General features: G+C 44.4%; 1 protein-coding gene across 1 annotated transcript in view; it reads right to left on the bottom strand.

Annotated features, from left to right (window-relative positions):
* PDIA5 (protein disulfide isomerase family A member 5) overlaps positions 1 to 15,789 on the bottom strand; it is a 40,367-nt gene that overhangs the window by 8,272 nt on the left and 16,306 nt on the right. Inside the window, exons 7-12 of the mRNA XM_078598374.1 lie at positions 10,774 to 10,834; positions 6,779 to 6,846; positions 5,460 to 5,551; positions 1,597 to 1,668; positions 1,087 to 1,223; positions 246 to 316 (exon numbers count right to left, since the gene is read on the bottom strand). Coding sequence (XP_078454500.1) covers positions 246 to 316; positions 1,087 to 1,223; positions 1,597 to 1,668; positions 5,460 to 5,551; positions 6,779 to 6,846; positions 10,774 to 10,834 — 501 coding nt within the window. The remainder of the gene's footprint in view (positions 1 to 245; positions 317 to 1,086; positions 1,224 to 1,596; positions 1,669 to 5,459; positions 5,552 to 6,778; positions 6,847 to 10,773; positions 10,835 to 15,789) is intronic.

Below are 15,789 nucleotides of genomic sequence, written 5' to 3'. Positions count from 1 at the left end.
GTTGCAAGGCGTGACGATTATGGCTATCGATGGTCATGCACCGCTGTCAATGCAGTTCCTCAACATTTGTGCAAATCTACACAAAGCAGCGCATCAAGTGACACTTCCATGGCGCTGTACATTCAAACAGAAGCAGCCGCGCATTCATTCATTCGCCATTCACTCGCGTCATTCTTTAATCTTATTTTTTTTACTTTCTAGTTTAGCACAGAAGAGACACTGCATTGCAGCATTAACATCCTCACGTTTTCCTCTTCGTTGAGAATCTTCGCAGCCTCGTCGTAGTCTGGCTTCAGCTTTTTGCAGTGCCCGCACCCTGCGTTGCACATCGTCCAGTTAGGATTAGACGGCTGGCAGCATTAAGAATAAACAAAAAAACGAACGCACAAAAACAACCGTCACATTTAATTTGTTTTGCCCATTAATTTGGCATCGTCCAGCTCTGAGGGTTACCAATTTTGGTCAGGCTGCCATTCAGCGAACACTCATTGCAGGTGTGCTGCTTCATGTCGATAAGAGGATTATTGAAGACATTCAACAGAGGTTCCGTGACGTCATCTTCCATGAAATACCCTCAGGCGCATTGTGATGTTACACCGTTGGCTGTGACATTTGCCAACGGGAAATTGTTTCATAACCCCAAGTGGATAATGGGACAAAAAATAAAACATCAAATTGGGCTGATAAGCTAAATTAAGTTTTACTTCACGTGCGCTTTGACGGAAGAGTGCATCTCTATTGGTCCGTCTTGCGTCTCATTATCGCTTGCACTTTAAGGCAGTAAGTAGTGGGTGTTTGAATAACCAAACAGTGTCGCCAGATTTTGTTTGTATAGAATGGGGTCACATCCTCTATACAAGAAAAATCACCGTTGATTCCCTACCAAAGTGGAACTCGTTTTATCAACCCAGGAGGGTTGACTCTGGACCAGGATTTGAACTCGCTATCCTTCCCCATTGTACGTCAAGCACTCAAAGCACGGTGACATCACTTTAAAGTCACCATCAAATAATGCATCAGCTTGACTGGTCAGCACAGTTAGTGCGACACGGAGTAAAACCAAAATTATTGCTACAGGTGACTTACAGGGGGCGTAGAACATCACCAAAACATTGGGGTGCTTGTCCACAAAATCCTGGAAGTCTTCGTCCGTCAGATGAAACACAGCAGAGTCTGTCTCACTCCACGCCACCTCAGGAACAGTGGGCTTGGGCGATTCAGGGCTGTAGGGGGGTGTACACGTGCACAAGCGTGTGTACACAGACGCGCAAAGATCCTCCGATTAGTCTCGCACTCTCTACAGTGCACGTACAATCGCTTGCCTTGGTCTCCCCATTGCTGCCACACACGTGCGCACACGCGCAAAAATGCTGCAGGTTTTCCAAGCAACTAGATTTGGCATCAAAGACTAACCTTTTATAGTTCAAACACATTCCGCAGTGTTGCTGTAGTCAAATTCGACTGGAAATGGCTTTTATTTATAACGATGAAATGCTATAAATATGCTACAGCAGTCAAAATAAGTAAAACAAATTTCAACTCCAAACACAAATATGAACCACATAAAACACATGAGGCACTATATATTGAACTTACTTTTTTAGCCATTCAATAATATCTTTGGCCTGAGCTCCGTAACTTTGGTAGTTGAATCGGAATTTTCCTTTCCTGGAAGAAACAAGAGCAAATGGCAAAACAAAAAACTTTAGAAATGAGTACCGCGTAAAAGTTTTGCCTGCATTGCAAAATAAAAACAAGCGCGAGATCGGCACTCGACGTAGAGACGTCTGTGCACAAAAAACAGGGACAGCAAACGCGTTTTAAACGGTTGCATTTTTGCACGCACGATCAAATGTAAATATCTCCGTAATTTATATAGGCATGCATACATATATATACAGTATCTACACACCCTTGTGCATGCCTTATTATATGCAGTGAAAAAAAAGTCTAATTGTCTCTGCTTAAATTCTGATTAGCACGGGGTGCAGTGGCCGTCAGTGGTAGGAAATTCCACATTCCTATGGCAGGAGCCACCATCGCGGAGTTCTCCATAAAGCAGGAATTACTTATCAACCCTGAAGGCATAACGGGCTGCTGAATCGATACTCAACTGAAATTTTAACTCACATTATGCATCGAGTGCTCTGACAGTGAGGCTATATTTGCAACAACAAAAAATAAGTCAACAATAAAACAATGCAAGACTTTGAAGGTTAATGCACCCTTCAAATGGGAATGTGAGATGCCATCTCATCTGCGCTTTATTTCTAGAAACACTGTCATAGTTGCAGGCCTCAAAGATCGCCGGACACGCATTGCGGTCACTGAAATCGCCCTCCCACCAAGCAGGTGCCCAGTACCCGAAGCACAACTCAGTCAAATGGCATGGTTGCAATTCAGTTTGGTCACGACTTCAGTGCCAAATCTGGGGTGGCACTGCACTGAACAATTAGTCAGACCTCAGTGGCTCAGGGAGCTCATAATGGCTGTAACAGATCAATGAGCTGGCACCACTGGGATCCATCCAGGGTTCATTCCTGCATTTCAACCATCCTAAAAATACAATGCAATTTGGATTCATATAGCATCTAAAATGTGACCGCATCTTAAAACACTATACAGTACCGGTGGGCACATTTATTTTACAGAGAGGGCCATTCAGTCATACACAGAGGGGGAAAATAGAAGGTCTTGGGCCTGCACCTAATCTAATTTTATATTTATAGAGCGCTCCTTCACTCAAGGTACTTATAACACAGTTTCAAAAATGGTGACAGAATGGAACGATTGAGATGGCAGGAAGTTAGGGGCATGAATGACTGGGCTGACGGGAGTTCAAGAGTATGGGGTGAGCACAAGTGATCGGAAATGAACGGGTAATGAACAAATAAAGTGTTGTTGTATTCTTGGCTTTCAAATACAGCAAGTTTGATGGTCTCAGCACATTGGCAAGACTACAGGAAAAAAACCCAAAATGTAAAATAATTTCTTCAAACATTGATAAAAAAAAAAGTATATTAACTGGAATGATATTTCCAATTTGGTGGTGTTGTGGTTAGAAAAAAAACGAGGCTCAAAGTCTTTTTGTGGAATATTCAAATCCCACTTGGGGGTTCACTAATCCTTCCATGGTCGATATAAAACAGTACCACTTTGCGGGAAGCCAATAGTTGCACACAGAGATGTGAAATTTATACCAATGGCTCTGGACCACCAAGGGACGTGTACACAAGCCCAATGCCTGACACAGCAAGGAGGCCATCGACTTGGTTGGTGGCCCCGTCGAGCCAGAGGTTTGCAAATCCACATTTCTATGGTGGTGGCCAGTCTCTCCATAGAACAAGATCTAAACCTAGTCATTCAACTATTTCTAATAGGGCAGTTCTCATATGATTGACATTGCATGGTGCTCGTCTTGAATTGCCAATGTTTGGATGTGTTAGGGATACGAACAAAAAGGAATACCTAAAGGAACGCAGTTGATTGTGTGGTAATGTTTACCAACATTTCTTCATTTTTTTTCTATCTATGTGACTTTACCGAAAGACCCAGAGAGCATGTAAATAAGGTGTTAAAAACTGAAAGTCAGTCCAGAGTTATGGCAGTATTTCAGTGCTGCATATATAACTGTTGCATTACCTGCCCTCAATCAGTCAAATACCAGCACCTCGAATGAGCACAGTCGGCTACGTACGGTGTGAAAGTAAGTTCGACATACGTACCTACAGTTCTCAATGTGGATGAGACCTCACCGATTCAACAATTACAGTCCCTTTAGTAATGAGGGGGGCTGCCGTCATTGTGTTAGCTACCTTTGTCATGATTAACAAGTCTCATCCACCTCACCCATTCTGTTTTGACACCTGGCCCACGCTTGCGTAACTACTTGTCACCTTGATTTCAAATTTTCTCGGATTTCCAACCTACGCAATGAAAACGCTGCTTCCGACGACTTCAATTCTCTGGGTATAGAGTAAAAATAATAATTACACAGCGAGGAACTATCTTCATTTTTCGAAGCGTTCATACACACTCCTTGGTCTTATTCGGTAAAGTCACGTAGGTAAAAATAAAATAAAAATGAAAAAACAACTACATTTATTTAGTTGTGTTTTCATTTTTATAAATAAAATAAAAAAACAACTAAATTAAAATGAAAAAACAACTAAATTCATTTAGTTGTTTTTTCATTTTCATTTTATTTACTTTACCGCATAAAACCAAGGAATATGGATTATTTCAGTCACAAAAACTTAAAATCCATTCATACACATTTGTCAAGGGTCTTTAGACAATGGTCTAACAGATGTAGCATCTTACCAGTAACATTTAATAAAAAAATACATGTACAGGATATAAATAAACAAAAAAACCCACGTGGCTTGGTAAGCACATTGCAAATCAGCCTCACAGAACGCTCAGCCTCTGACTTTTTTAAACGCGTTCAAGCAGTTGGTCAACTTGAACGCTCGACAATAAAACTGACATATGCGGTGCTTTAACAACCTAATAAAACAACGCTTATAAAAGGGTAGAACTGCACACAAGCGTTTAAAACGGTTGTCAAATGCCATGTCTTTAACAGTTATGTTCGTGAGTAAAAAACACTTTATACACAACTCGAAAACTGTTAAGCACAAGCTACACACGTGAGTAAGTGAAAATTCTAGTCGTGTGGAAAGGGCACGAGGAACTCTTCGGGCAGGCTGGGGTAAGCAACTTGTGGACGTTTGGAAACTAATGCAGGAGGAAAGCGTTACAGACGTATCCCAGAACAGGACGCATTGATAGGTGGGACGTGAGCAGGATGGGAAAGAGAGAACATTACCAAACCAAACAACGTCTAGGCACCCAAAGGTTGGAAACCACGGGGAAGATGGACAGGCAGATGATGCGATGCTCTAGTAGCAGACCTGAGAGGGTTGCGGCTACTGACTGCGCAGCAGTTGTATGATCAGCCGGCGGGCAGGAAGCGATGGTGAGCTGTGATGGCATCAACAACATTGGCCATCGTTACCTCTCATCATCATCAGCAGCAGCCATCATCGATCTGCCGCTGGATGAATCCCTCCCCAAGCCGTCACCTCGCAGCGATCCATCCGGCACGTAAACTGATCTCAGCGACCCATCTCTGTGGTGGATTTCCTCTCAGATGCGTTCAATACCTTGGCTGCCATTACTCTTACACATCATCCATTCAAGGGGTGTGCGCCCTGCCCAAGCCCACTTAACTTTTGGTAAAAGTTTGGATGATGTTATTCACCTGCACATGTTCTCTGATCCACATTCCTCTTTCAGTCCCTCAAGTAATTCCAAACGTGCATCTCTCCATGCCCTAAACTTGTACGAAAGTCTGTGCCTTTCCTGTATAGCGATGCTCTTTGATGTCTCTGCGCGCGTATATGTGTGTGTGTGTGTGCGAGGAACATGCACGGATGCCTATGATGCGTACGCACTCGAAGTAGCAGAAGGTGGGGTAACCAGTCACGTTGAAGTCTGATTTAATCCCATCGAACTCAGCCGGATGTACATTCATTCCAGCCAGAACCTGCAATGTACATCACAGTATTATCACATGCCAGAGTGTAGTTTTCCCCAGTACCATCAATTAAGCTGGGTTATTCCTGCAGGAATCATATTCAATTCTTATGAATCCACGCTGGATAATTCCTCTGGGAAATATTGATTTTTTTTGGGTCTTTCGGTAAAGCCACGTAGATAGAAAAATAATACAATTTATAAAAATAATAACAATATCACGACGTTTAGATCACAACACAAGCAATCGTCATCAGGTGAAAACTATTACGGGAGAGCTGCTGAGGCACAAATATTCTTTCCTGCCTCAACAGCTCTCCCGCTATATTTTTCACCTGACGACGATTGCTTGTGTTGCGATCGAAACGTTGTGATATTGTTATTATTTTTCATTAATTTTATGATTTTTCTTCTACGTGGCTTTACCGAAAGACCCAAAGAATATAATTTCCTGCAGTCACGAAAGCTTTAAGTCAAGATTTAAATATTGATTATTCAATGGGTGAAATATTTACACGTACACCTGAGCGATCACCTGTGTGTGTGTGTGTACATGAATGAGCGAGTGGTAAGCATCCAATCATTTGCCTGTTGCGATGGTTCCATTTGGAAGTGGCAGTGATCTCAGAGATTTTACTGTCATCGCTGGTGGTCCCAGTGCTAGTCTGGGAGGACCCAGTGACAGTCCTAGTGGTCCCGTTGGTCAACCCTGATACCAGCCAGCCAGTCCCAACCATAAACCACCATTGAAATGTATCACGTGGGCATGAGCCATACGTTCATACGGTGCACTGGTGCTTCGATTTGGCTATCCATTCCCCACTGGTCCTCCATTTACCCTGCGGGGTGCACAGCGGCGGTGGGATTTGAGAAACTTTCCCAGTATTTCAAATACCACACCAGGAGATGGAGACTTCTGATGAGACACTGGATGTCAAAACTGGCTCAAAGTTTGCTTGTACTGAATCAATGCTGCAGAATGTTTACACTCCCAGAATGCTGCTGGGCCAGTAAATTGGGTAAGAAATGTTGTTATATTTTACGTGGCGAGACAGACACGTGAAGGATACATTATTATCTGCTTTCGCTATTTATATTCTCCACAATGGGCCACATTATTATATTTCGTTGTTCTCGATTGCAAGTGCAGTGTGATAACCATTACACCAAGGGGGCAGCTGAAATTTTTTTAAACCGATAAGACAACATGAGACTGCGCCGATGTCTGGAAGCTCACGTATGTCTTCTTTGCCATGGTGGCTGCCTCCTGGAACACCGGCTTCATCCTCTTGCAGACGCCACACCCTGTGTCGCACAGCATAGACACATTCGTAGGATAGACACATGCAATGCGGTCCATGATAGGTGATTGCCGACAGCCATGAATGATGACAGCCTTGCCCACAAAGATTTTAATGACTTGAAATGATAACAGGGCACATGCTTCCCCCATTCAATTAACTCTCTCCAAAGTCTAAAGCTTTTATAGGTAATTGTATATGATGTAAATAAATACATCATTATTTACAGTTAATTCTTGATGAAGGCAAGAGGACTTGCATCACTAAGGTTAAGCATGTAATGAATGTACACAATAGGCGGCACCTGATAGAACTGCACGTCGCCTGTCAGATGACCGGTCTGTCAATCTGGGAGCTAGAAGTAAAACTCTTCAATAATAAATTGTACATTTGACAATATCTTCAATAACATAGCGTTATAAATGCGACACAAACACACCACCCTTCCCTACCCGATATGGCCGTATAGACTACGGAGGCAAGCACTGTTTGCAAGCTCCCATTAAGGTCAATGCAATACACAGGGAGTGATGGGGCAAGTGCTCTGCGAAACCGGCGGCATTAATCTCCCCAGTGCTGATGTTGACATACTACACAATGTAGCAATTTTATTTCACAGTCGTTGCCTGTTGGAGGGTACTAGACCCTGCCATAGGAATTTAGAATTGCCACCACTGGCTTGCAGTTATTAGCATAGGCTGGTACTGTCCTCTGTACAATCGAATGTAATAATTTGATCTTCTGTTTTCAGCCGAGTCAACGTCTTAGTGACTCCGTTCAAGTTTGGTTACAGCTGCCATCGCTCTACATGGCCTGGAAATAAGCCAGGCTTGCTGGGATCATAGTGCAGAGCACTAATTGTGTTACCGCAGCTCTGCTTTACACACCGATATACAAAGGGGCAGTGGACACGGCCAAGCGGTAGGGCATTCGCCAGTTTGTTGCAGAGGCTCATGGTTCGAATCTAACGGCCGCCCTGGTTATTATTGTGGTGTGTAATAAACATGAGTAATAGGACACACTGTTTGCTTCATTCACATTGGATGTTAAAGATCCCTGACGTCACTCACAAGAGAAAACATCTCAGGAAAAAGTAGATTGGAAGAACCTGGAGTAAATCCACACACACTAGACCTAGTTCCCAGTGCCTTCCACATGTTCTACAGTTAAAGAAACACTTGCTGAGAAAACAACTTCATAGTGGCAATGCAGTGATATATCCTTTAAACGAGTGGTTTGAGGAGCAAGATAAAGAGTTTCTTCCAGGCAGGAATTAAAGCCTCGGAACATCGAAGGCCCAAATGCATTGCGCCTCAAGAGAACTATCCAAAACAAAAATAACACGGCTTCACAAAAGTCGGTGCTCGCTTTCCGTCAGGCCAGACTTCTTAATCACCCCTCGTGGACGCAGACACACGCGCGTGCCCGCGGACACCGGCAACAATAAGACGTGTCTCCTTAAAGTGGTAAGGAGATCCTAAGTAAGCAAGCGAAGGAATTGGACCTCTTGCGCGACGGCCCGCACAGCCAGCGCCGTCAGCGTCCGCTTCCTCGCTGACCTTCAACATCTGCTCGGCGGCCGAGTCAGCGGAATTTCAGGCCGAGTGCGGCAGAGCGCCGCCCCCCCCCCCTCCGACCTCCCCACGAGTGTTGGCCCCGGTGTTACCAATACGCCGGGACTGCCCCCTCTGGGCGTTAACGGGCAACGCCGGGCGCGAGGGGCGCCTGGCCTGCGTGACTTCCCCTCTCCGTGTTATTCTAAGCCGCCACGGTGGCAACGTGCAGCAGCAGCAGCAGCAGCGTGCTCGTGTGTGGACGCAGCGGTGAGTGGGGGGGGGGAGCGGCGGCGTAGCGGTTAGCGCAACGTGACCCCAAGGTCCACGTGGCTTTAAAAACGAGCAACTGGTGCGGTGTCTTAAACGTCAGCGCGGGGGGAGACAAATCCGGCCAGGCGTGTCGATGGTCACGACACCCCCTCGTGTGGGGTGCCAGCCTTTAAGTGAAAAAAAATAATAGAAAAATAAAATAATAAATGAAAATAAATCAATTATATGACGACGTTTTGGAGGCAACACAAGTCTCTGTCGTCAGGTGGGACCGTCACAGCTAAATTTACTGTATCAAAAAATATTTCTATTATTTTTTTTACCTACGTGACTTTACCGAAAAAACCTGAGAGTATGAATCCTTGCAGTCACGAAAGCTTCAAATCTAGAATTAGCCTTTAAGTGCTTGGTGCCGATATCTGTTAAAGGCTACATGGGGAATCTTTGTCTGTGTAGTGGTGAGTCGGGGCAAAATTCTCAGTGCTCTATGCTTTGGTTCCAGCCAAATGCGTCCAATGTAACTTAAGACGTAGGTCTTTGCCAATAAAATTAACCATATTTGCTTTTTGGGTTAAACCACATGGTCATTACTACTACCACGTGCGGGAGTGGAGTGGCCGTCAACATGCCTGGTTCTCTTTGTCTCCCCGAATGGCGATGTTTAGACGCCGCACCAGCTTGGCCATATGGGTTCCATTTGTGTCCACGCACCTTCGTGGCAAAGTGGTAAATTAGGGGTCCCCTAAACTGGGCACCCACCGAGAGACTGTGAGTCCCATGGGACTCACCGGCGCTGCCCCTGAAATTCGTTGGGCCCTTTCTGCTTCATCCCCCTGAACTTGGCCTCATTGTCAAGCCTGGTCAGCGCTCCTACTCTCGATTCTCTACCCCCTCCACATGTGCCTGCTCTACCTACTTCCCCTAACGCAAAGCATCTCGAGGTGCAATCAAGTTTAGCCGCTGTGGAACTTTAAATTGTTGCAGTTGTTATTCTCGGTGTGTCTTCGTTCAAATTGTGGCCGGACGCAGCACGCGAACATCGGTACTAGGAAGACAATGGAGGCTGGCCGAAGTCCTGGCCACACCACACGATGTGTACGCCGCGCTAGTCCTAACGGCCAAGTCTAAAGGTTGGTCTGGTCTAAATGAGCTTCGGGATGCCTGAGGCAGTGGTGTAAATTTGAGGAATCGACCACCGAGTGAGATTTGAACTCGCAACCGTCCGGCTGCAAGTCAAGCGCAGAAAGCGCAGAACAACTATGCGTTGGCGCAGGCTACCCACACACCTACTGATGCTCCTGCTGTTGTGGAGTGACTCATGCTGCCAGCTATGGCTACAGGGTTTTGGTGGTACATGTTGTTTGTCGTTTATCGTGACATTTCGGTCACAGTTCCTATGATCACTGTTACATTGCTTATGGATTATTTTGGTGATTTTGAAAAGTTTTTTGGTTTGCCCATGTTTGTTTGTTGTAGTACGGAGTTAGAATGATGGCTTTAATTTAAGTTGTCTTGTGGTCGTTGTTGGTGTTTGACTTGCATTCCACTGGGATTTTTGCACAGCGTTGGTGTACGGTGCTTTTTTTTTTTGGAAGACTTTGCAGTTTTTTCCTGGATATTTATGTTTGCGCGTAGTCACTTTAAGATGTTTTCTTGTTCATGTTTTAGTTTCTTGTTTGTTGCGGTTGCACCCGATTCAAGAGCCGAATGGCTCACAGGGCTATACCAAATAATGAAAATGAAACTGAACACCCTCAGGATATCAGCTGATCTATTACGCGATTAGGCAAAAACGACGGACAAATTATTTGTCTGTCCAGTAGCAAAGATGGGAGGGCATTGAGAGCAATTTTTTGTTATCTTACAAATGGCAATTATTACCAGCCATCGGAGCACATGACAGAATGATACATATTCCCTGCGCCATCGCATGGAAAGTGCACAGCTCCCAAGTTTCAAAATGTCTTATCTTACACAAAACATGCATGCCCTGCACAGCTTCAAACAGAACTTTTTTTTTTACTTCAGGCCATAATCTCAAAAACATCATTATCTATTAAATGCCAGGCTGTGAGCTGCGCTTTGTGATTATAGATGGGACTCACAGGGAGCGTAAAACATCATGAGGATGGGTCTTTCTTCTTTCTTGAGCAGTAATCGGAACTCCTGCATGACATAACGGCACAGTTGGGGGAAGAAACATCAGAGTCAATCGAAAGCCATGAGAGTAACGGGGTGAAATCACACACAGCCGATGTATGAATGTATTTTGGAACTTCTTTCGCACCGTGCGTAGCCAACCGTGCTAATCGGAGGTTCTGTGGAAGGACAAACTAATCACAAAAAGCAGTTCTGAAGAAATCAGTTTTCAATCGAGCTTTAAAAGTGCATAGCTCCAGTGGTTTCCTAATATCGCAAGAGCATTCCAGACGGCCGCAGAAGCGCATCTGAAAGCGTGCAATGCGGTGACCGTCTTTGTTCAACGGCCAGCCAAAAGCCGCTACTGCGAGGATGACCGGAGCGCGTGTGTTGCTTTATGATGCTTGAAGAGATTAGCAAAGGTATTGTGGTTCATTTGTTGCAAGCACTTCTGTGTGTAATGAGTAAATCGGCGAGGATGTGCTATCGCCGTGCATTGTACGCGAGTATCTGTGTCCGTGCAGGAGCTGTTTGACGGTAGCGAGTGTACCGCTTAGCGCAGTAAACTTGCAAAGTGACCCAAGCTCAATTCCTAACCATGTATGAATTTTGAGATGAGATTTACAAATGGAGTAAGATTTATTCAAAATGCATATGTTATATTCTTTTACATGTACCAGCGCCTATGTCTAATTAATTATCAATCACGGCGGCGAGATGTTAACTCCCTCGCCTGGTATGCAGGAGGTCGTGGGTTCGATCTCGACCCTCACACCTCCTGTATATTTGGAGTTTGCGTGTCTCTCTCCGTGTGCTCACGTGGATTTTTCTCCCGGCCCTCCGGTTTTTCCCTCCACACTTAGAAACATGTGTTTAGAGTATTTGGTTTCTGCGATATATTTTGCGATAAGCCACTTCGTTGAGCTATCATTTGTGGCCAGGTCGCTTATGAAAAACAGCTACATAGCTCAGTGGGCCTTACCTGGTAAATTATAAAATTGTATTAAATAGTTTAGTATAATGTGACAGATTTATACTGGATGAAAATAGATTTGTCAAGAGAGAGCAAATGATACATAGATGGAATGTAGTTCGATTAATTCATATTTAATGCATAACCATCTTAACATTGCAATTAATATTTTTTTTACTTGTGATTGACTTTTAATTTTCTTCATATAAATCACCGCATTAGGAGCACTCAAGAAAAATCTTTTTTTCAAACAAAGCGGAGTAGATGTTTTATTTTAATTTAGCCTGACATACTGTATATCGAAATAAATGTACCAACAGTCTGACATTCAGACTCTAATTGCTATGAGCTGAACATTCGAGTGAATAGGCCAAAACAGATTCCTATAAAGGGCTGCAGAACGAAACGCCTCAGGGTAGATTTGTCCATTAATCTCAGAGTAATTGAAATTCCCCATTAGACTGTTAAAGTCAACTTCAACCAAGTTCTCTCATCACATGTGCAGGAGAAGTTTGTTACACTAAAAGTGGACTCCCCAAAACATAGCGCACACACACACACACAAATCCCCTGACTTAGCCATAGAGACTGTTGGGAGGCAAGTGCTGTTACTGAGCCCCTAATAAGGTCAGGCACAACACATGAGTGAACAGTGGCCAGCACCATGCCCTGTTGCGTGTTTCTCGCTGGACATTGTGAATGTTTGGGAATCTAACTCCCCATTGCCACAATGCAATGCAAACTACGTCACTCAACTAGTACTCCCAAAATCACGAACACACTCCAACATCAACAGCTGACATTTGCCTCGAACTGGCAGTGACATCACCGTGATGCTTGCGCCAGGCTAGGTGCATACACACATATTCACTAAGCCAAATAATACTTGACATGGGATAATCAAATTGGCATGTTTATGTCACCCGTTTAAAGTTGTTAACGTACAGTAAAGCCCGTGTGGGTCGTGAGAGTGATTCGACCGTACGTCACCACGTCGGCCTTGTGTGGGTTGGTGAATTGGGGAGCGTTAGGTGGTGGAGCACAGCAGCGTACAACATTGTAGTTGCTGCACCGCCCACTGCTTTCACCGCAGCCCTGCAGCAGCCTACAACACCTGTATTATGCACGGTGGCGGTCGCCCATCCAAGCACTATCCAGGCTCAAGAACCTGCTTAGCTTCTGAGGCCTCATGAGATTGGGCCACATTCCGGGTGATTGGCTCAAAGGTGCAGCCAAAGTTGTCTTGGAGAAAAGTCTGGCTGCAGAATGTAAAAGCCACCAACCTATCAGTTGTAAAAAATGTAAACACATGGTATTTACATTCTGTAGAACAGATAGATGCAATAAGCAATCAGCGGATTAACATTCCTTCTACTTCGTTTTCATGTAACAAATCACATACTACTCTTTGGTACTTTTGGTAAAGTCACGTAGGTAGAAAAATTAAATAAAAAGATTATTTTATTTTTCTACCTACCAAAGAGTATGGATTCCTGCAGTCACGAAAGCTTCCAATCAAGATTAAATCACATAATAGATAACATATTTGAATACAATTGAGTTTTTTTTTTAGGATTCCAGCTCGCAACTCCGAAGCACATGACTTGCCAAAACAGACTGCACAGAACAATACTGATGTGTGGCCAGCATTATGGGACAATGATGCGAGATGACAAAGAACAAAATGTATTATTTCCAGCGGCTGAGAAAGGCGACTTACAGCTGGGGCGGGAGGGGGGGAAGAGCGATAAGAGGGAGTGGTGTAGAGGGCAGATGTAGGAGTGAGATGAATTGAAGCTTTTCAGGGCTGGAAGGAAGCCACTGTGATTTCGCAGAAGGCTGATGAATGCCAACAAATAAATACGACACAAATATGATACACTCAATACTTCTCACCCGCGCCCACAAACGAGACTGCATCACTCCCATCCTCATACTCTTCTTCTTGCTCGTAAATTATATCGGTTTTATTTGAACATTTTCCCTTTATAATTTTCAACGTTATGGTCTTAGTCTCACTGACTTCCCTTCGCTCATCCCACTTCTCTCTACTCCCTGTGCCCTCCTCTCAAGTTGCCCAGGCCGCCTCCTGATGACCCCAATAAAAGATTTGCTCGATCGGTGGTTACTCCGCACCTCCGATCACCACGGTTGGCTACGTACGGTGCAAAATAATGTTCACATACGTAGTTGATTTGAAGCTTTCGTGACTGCAGGAATCCATACTTTTTGGTTCTTTCGGTAAAGTCACGTAGGTAGAAAAATAAAATGAAATTAAAAAAAATATTTACTTTATTTTATTTTTCTACCTACGTAGGTGGAAAGATAAAATGAAGTAAGAAATAAATATTTATTTTATTGTATTTTTCCACCTATGTGACTTTACCGCAAGAACCAGAGAGTAAACATACGTAGTCTTCCTTCTCGTCTGCTGCTCTTCATGTCTTGACTACCTTGCCTCTCATGGTCTGTAAAGCCAAATCTCTCCACCAGTACAAGTCCTGGCTATGACTAAAAGCCCTCTCCATTCGAATGTCTTCTATGCAATTCAGAATACAATGAAGCCCGTTCCTACTCTCCACCACATAACCCCCCCATTTCCCTCCCCTATCATATCATTCATCCCCTTCCTACATGTGTCCCTCTCATTCCTATACAGCATGTTGACACGTAGTAATTCAGGTTGACGTAGCTGAGCGCGAGGGCTACGTTCCTGGAAAACGCCAGTTTTGGGCAAAACCGCGTTCGACGAATGCTCCTTATGGCGGTACCCCGGGGTACCAAATAATACAAAATGGCCGAGGTAATTAAATATTTTATTTCTGGGACACTATTTTTTCCAGGGGTGTACTTAACTCCGCGACTGGGGTACCAATCAATCCTAAATCAGTGCTACTCCACGATGTCGAAACGCAGCGAGGACGATTGCGCCGAAACCCTGAACGTTCGCACGCCCCGTAGTGGTGCATCGTGTACAGCTCGTCGAGATGAGTTGATTGCCGCATCGCCGACCATAAACAGACTAAAATGACTGCATCACGGACATTATGCGAGAGCCGGGGTACTATGGTACCCCGGGGGTACCGCCATAAGGTTAAAATAATGGACCTCATGGAAAAATAGGGTTACGTTCCTGGTCCAAAATTATCACCTCGTCCCTCTTTTCTCAACTAATTTTACTTGTACACTCTTTCAATTTCACCTCAATACAAAACCCCCATCTTCATTAATCTTCTCAACACTCGCCCCTGAGACTGGATTGCCAGCCCGACGCCCGCCCCTAACACCGTCACTGGAACTTTAACGATTTGCCATCTAGACGTCCGCATGACTGACGTCCTCAACGAGTGTACGGCTAGATGCATGCGACAATGTGTGCGGTCAACTGCGTTGTGCGCGAGCATGTTGAGTATGTGTTACGTTATCACACGCACGAAAAGAAAAAAAACACACATGCAAAATACTTACGTGGTAAATAAATCGTTCTCAGTCGATTCATTAACACCATAGTACCTTCAAACAGATGCGGCACTCTCACCTCTCACAAGCCTATCTGACAAGAGCACAAGTGGACCGCGCACTAATTTTCGACGCGGAGATGAGAATTTTATCAGCGTCAAAACCGTGTGTCGCCGAAAAATCGCCCTCCGTGTTCCGGAAAATAGACCTCATGAGGCAAACGGTGGTTTGTAGCCGAAGCACGAGTTCGATCAAAACCACGCTCAGCGAGGTTATCCTGTGCTCATATGCTCTGTATATCAAAATAATAATTGTATTGTGCTGTTCGATTAAATTTATACTTATGACAATATGGTTCAAAATGTCGAGGTCTGCTCACCATGAAAGGGCTTCATGAGAGAGTTCGTGTAGTTTTGCTATTCCTCCATTGAAGGAGCGCAGACTACAGTCGTTTACTACGTGGGCCCATAGTTTGGGCTGCGTGGCACTGCTCATGTTCTGATGAGGCTGATGGTTGCACTACCGGTGCCTTCGAGGAATGTCAGAGCCA

This window comes from Lampetra planeri, chromosome 10, assembly GCF_965212315.1.
Source record: "Lampetra planeri chromosome 10, kcLamPlan1.2.h2, whole genome shotgun sequence".
NCBI classification, from domain to species: Eukaryota; Metazoa; Chordata; class Hyperoartia; order Petromyzontiformes; family Petromyzontidae; genus Lampetra; species Lampetra planeri.
The sequence above is the reverse complement of the archived record's forward strand: the minus strand, read 5'-3'. Positions and strand labels throughout refer to the sequence as shown.